The following is a 3349-nucleotide window of genomic DNA, read 5'->3' on the forward strand; positions in this document are numbered from 1 at the left end:
TAACACAGATTCAACAAAAATATTAAGCAGCACAAATGTTTTCTTGGGCAGTAATGGCTGCTGAAAATTCTGATTTGCAATCACAGAAATAAATTGAATTTTAAAACAACTGCAATAGAAACCAGTTAAATTGTAATAATATTTCACAATATTACTATTTTCACTGCATTTTTTATCATACAAATGGAGCCTGGGTGAACAAAAGAGATTTATTCAAAAATATAAATGCTAAATGCACTTAATTTATTGATACTTGTCATTTATCAATCAATTTTAATTCTTTGTTTCACATTAGACTGTGTGGACGTGAATGTGACTCCAGACAAACGTCAGATCCTTCTACAAGAGGAAAAACTCTTGCTGGCAATTCTGAAAAGCTCACTCATTGCTATGTTTGAGACTGGTGTCAATAAAATCAGTCTCAACCACATTACTCCAGCAATTACCAGTAAGTACATCAGACCTTTTAAGACATTTTATATGTTGTCTTGAAGTGTTATTACAGATGTTGATGTTGTTCTTCATTCAAGACTTGTGTAGACCAACCGAGACAAGTGCTGGTTCAGAAGATCGGGAAATAGGTTCTGTCTCTGAAGCACTTCCAGATGATGAACCCCCAAAGACTTCCATCAGTCTTGCTCGACTTAAAGAAGCATTTTCAAACCATCAGTTTCCTGGAATTGGGTCAAAGCAGTCTAGTCATAAAGCTGCCTGTTCTGGTTCCTCTCAGAAGAAGATGTTTTCCTTTGTGAGCTGCTCTAAAAAAATGACAGACATTATGAGGCCACCTTTAAAGTCCTCTCCAAGTTTCGCTGCCGTTTCTTCCATAAAAAAATCAACTGTTTGTCTAGCTAAATATAAAAGCACCTTTGATGGTGATGCTGAAGATTCTGAGGCTGCAAACCAAAATTCAGCTGAAGATGATCCAGAGATTTTACATGAAAACAATTCAGAGTCAGGTTTACACCCTAGTATATATGAAACTGATGTTAAAGCTGAGACTATCAATGAACCTGTAGATGAGAAGTTCTGTAGTTATAAACCTTTGGTGCCGGAGACAAAGTCAGAGCAACACCAGGACAGAATTTCCAGTCCTGAAGCTAAAAGAGCTCGACATGAAGCTGAACCTCTAGCACAAAACTGTTTGGTGGACTCTAAAAACAAGAATGCTTCTACGAAATTGGATTCACCTGTCAGCATACAGAAGAAAACAGTGCTTTTGCAGTTTTCTCTACAGGAACTTTCTAAAAGGATGCAGAGGCTGCAGGCTCAGAAGAAAGAGAACAATGATCAAGAGCCAAAATATAGACGGTTCAGGGCAAATATTAACCCTGGTGAAAACCAGAGTGCTGAGGACGAGCTTAAGAAAGAAATGAGGTTATACTGATCTTTTGATTGATCTCTTAAAGTACCAAAATCATCATCAAGTTTATATGCCATTGACAAAGCTTCAACTTTTTCTTACAGCAAAGATATGTTCAAGGATATGGAAATCATTGGTCAGTTCAACCTGGGTTTTATTATCACCAAGCTGAAATCTGACCTTTTCATAATTGACCAGCATGCCACAGACGAAAAGTACAATTTTGAGATGCTACAAAAGAATACGGTCTTAAAGGGACAGCGACTCATAGCGTAAGTCACACTTTGCAGAGACAAGTGAAATGGGAACATGTATTTATTTTAAAGCTAACTTCTTTTTTTCTTTCAATATGCAGTCCACAAAGTCTCCACTTCCCAGCTATCAGTGAAACTGTGCTCATGGAAAACCTTGAAATCTTCAGAAACAATGGTTTTGACTTCCTCATTGATGAGGATGGTGGGTTATCTACTGTAGTAGTGTTTCATATCTTATATGATACCTTTTCGTCCAGATTGATGTGGGATGGTGTTGTGTTTTTCAGCTCAGGTTATGGAGAGGGTGAAGCTGGTGTCTTTACCTACAAGCAAGAATTGGACCTTTGGCCCAAGTGACATTGAAGAACTCATCTTCATGCTTAGCGACAGTCCTGGAATCATGTGTCGACCTTCTCGTGTGAGGCAGATGTTTGCATCCAGGGCATGTCGCAAATCGGTGAGTGCCCTTGGTGTTTCTTCTTGTTAAGAATATTTTTTAGCCCTATTAAAACTTACCTGTCTGTTATTTATCAATTGTACCCAAGTAAATACCTGTAAAGTAGAACAGAGTCTGTGATTGAGCTGTTGCATGTTTGTGTTGTTGTCTTGTACAGTTTGTTAATGTGTGTCTGTTTACACAGGTGATGGTTGGCACTGCCCTGAACACCAGTGAAATGAAGAAACTTGTGCTTCACATGGGGGAAATTGAACAGCCCTGGAATTGTCCACATGGTAGACCCACCATGAGACACCTTGCTAATCTGGATATGGTTTCTTAGGACTAAAGCACCTGCTTTTTTGCCGCATTTGTTCTGAATTTCATAGTGCCTGTCAAACAATATTGTTTTAAGGATTTTATTATTTGTAGTTTTTATAATAAACTAACTTTTTCATTATGTGTTTGCAGCTTTATTATTGTAATTATTTAACTGTAATGTCACTGGGGTTTTTTTTTTGGTTATGGATAAATTATTTCTTTAAGGTGAGTAGATTTTAAAGGTCCAAATCCATAACCACCTTGTGCATGAGTTTTACAGAATATGAATAATTATTGAATAATTAAAGTTGTCATGGTTTACACACCCCTATGTCATTCCAAACCTGTATGGCTGTTTCTTTTGTGGAACATAAAAGACAACATTTGATAAATATATTTCTCAATATATATTATTATATATTGAGAAATATATATTATTATATATATATATAATATATTATTATATTGATAAATATACTTTTTTTTTCTTTTCTTTTTTCTCCTTACAGTGGAAGTCTGGTCCTCAAAAACAGTTTTGTTAAAGTATTTTTTTCTTCCACAGAAGAAGGTAATTGGAACAAAATAAAAAGTGTGTAAATAATAACATAAATAATGAATTTTCATTGTTCCTTTAAAGGGGTGGTTCACTGGGTTTTTTCTAGGCTTGATTGTGTTTCTAATCATCCCGCCCCTCACCTCAGCGGCATGTGCTTGGGTTGTATTGTAAACAGCGGCGTCTTTAATATCGCTTATCAGTTTGAGCCCGATTGAGAAGCAGAGGATATTATTGAAGAGGATTGCGCAGAACCTGTGCAAGCACAGCTTTTAATGGTAGGCCTATGTTTTTTGTTTATTGTAGTCTCATACTTTTTGATATGCTGTTATTTGTAAATGCTACTGCTTATGTTAGCTTTTAATTTACGGTTTTATCCTGATTAAAGCTTTAATACAGTATGGCAACTCCACGTGTGTCCA

The 3349-nt window shown here is 36.2% G+C and overlaps 1 protein-coding gene across 1 annotated transcript in view; it reads left to right on the top strand.

Annotated features, from left to right (window-relative positions):
• Window positions 1-2479, top strand: part of LOC107699861 (mismatch repair endonuclease PMS2) — a 6122-nt gene extending 3643 nt beyond the window's left edge. The window contains exons 10-15 of the mRNA XM_016501263.1: window positions 296-448; window positions 531-1377; window positions 1468-1635; window positions 1719-1819; window positions 1905-2074; window positions 2259-2479. Coding sequence (XP_016356749.1) covers window positions 296-448; window positions 531-1377; window positions 1468-1635; window positions 1719-1819; window positions 1905-2074; window positions 2259-2396 — 1577 coding nt within the window. The 3' untranslated portion in view covers window positions 2397-2479. The remainder of the gene's footprint in view (window positions 1-295; window positions 449-530; window positions 1378-1467; window positions 1636-1718; window positions 1820-1904; window positions 2075-2258) is intronic.
• Window positions 2480-3349: the final 870 nt, after the last annotated feature.

This window comes from Sinocyclocheilus anshuiensis, unplaced genomic scaffold (assembly GCF_001515605.1).
Source record: "Sinocyclocheilus anshuiensis isolate Anshui unplaced genomic scaffold, SAMN03320099.WGS_v1.1 scaffold1280, whole genome shotgun sequence".
NCBI classification, from domain to species: domain Eukaryota; kingdom Metazoa; phylum Chordata; class Actinopteri; order Cypriniformes; family Cyprinidae; genus Sinocyclocheilus; species Sinocyclocheilus anshuiensis.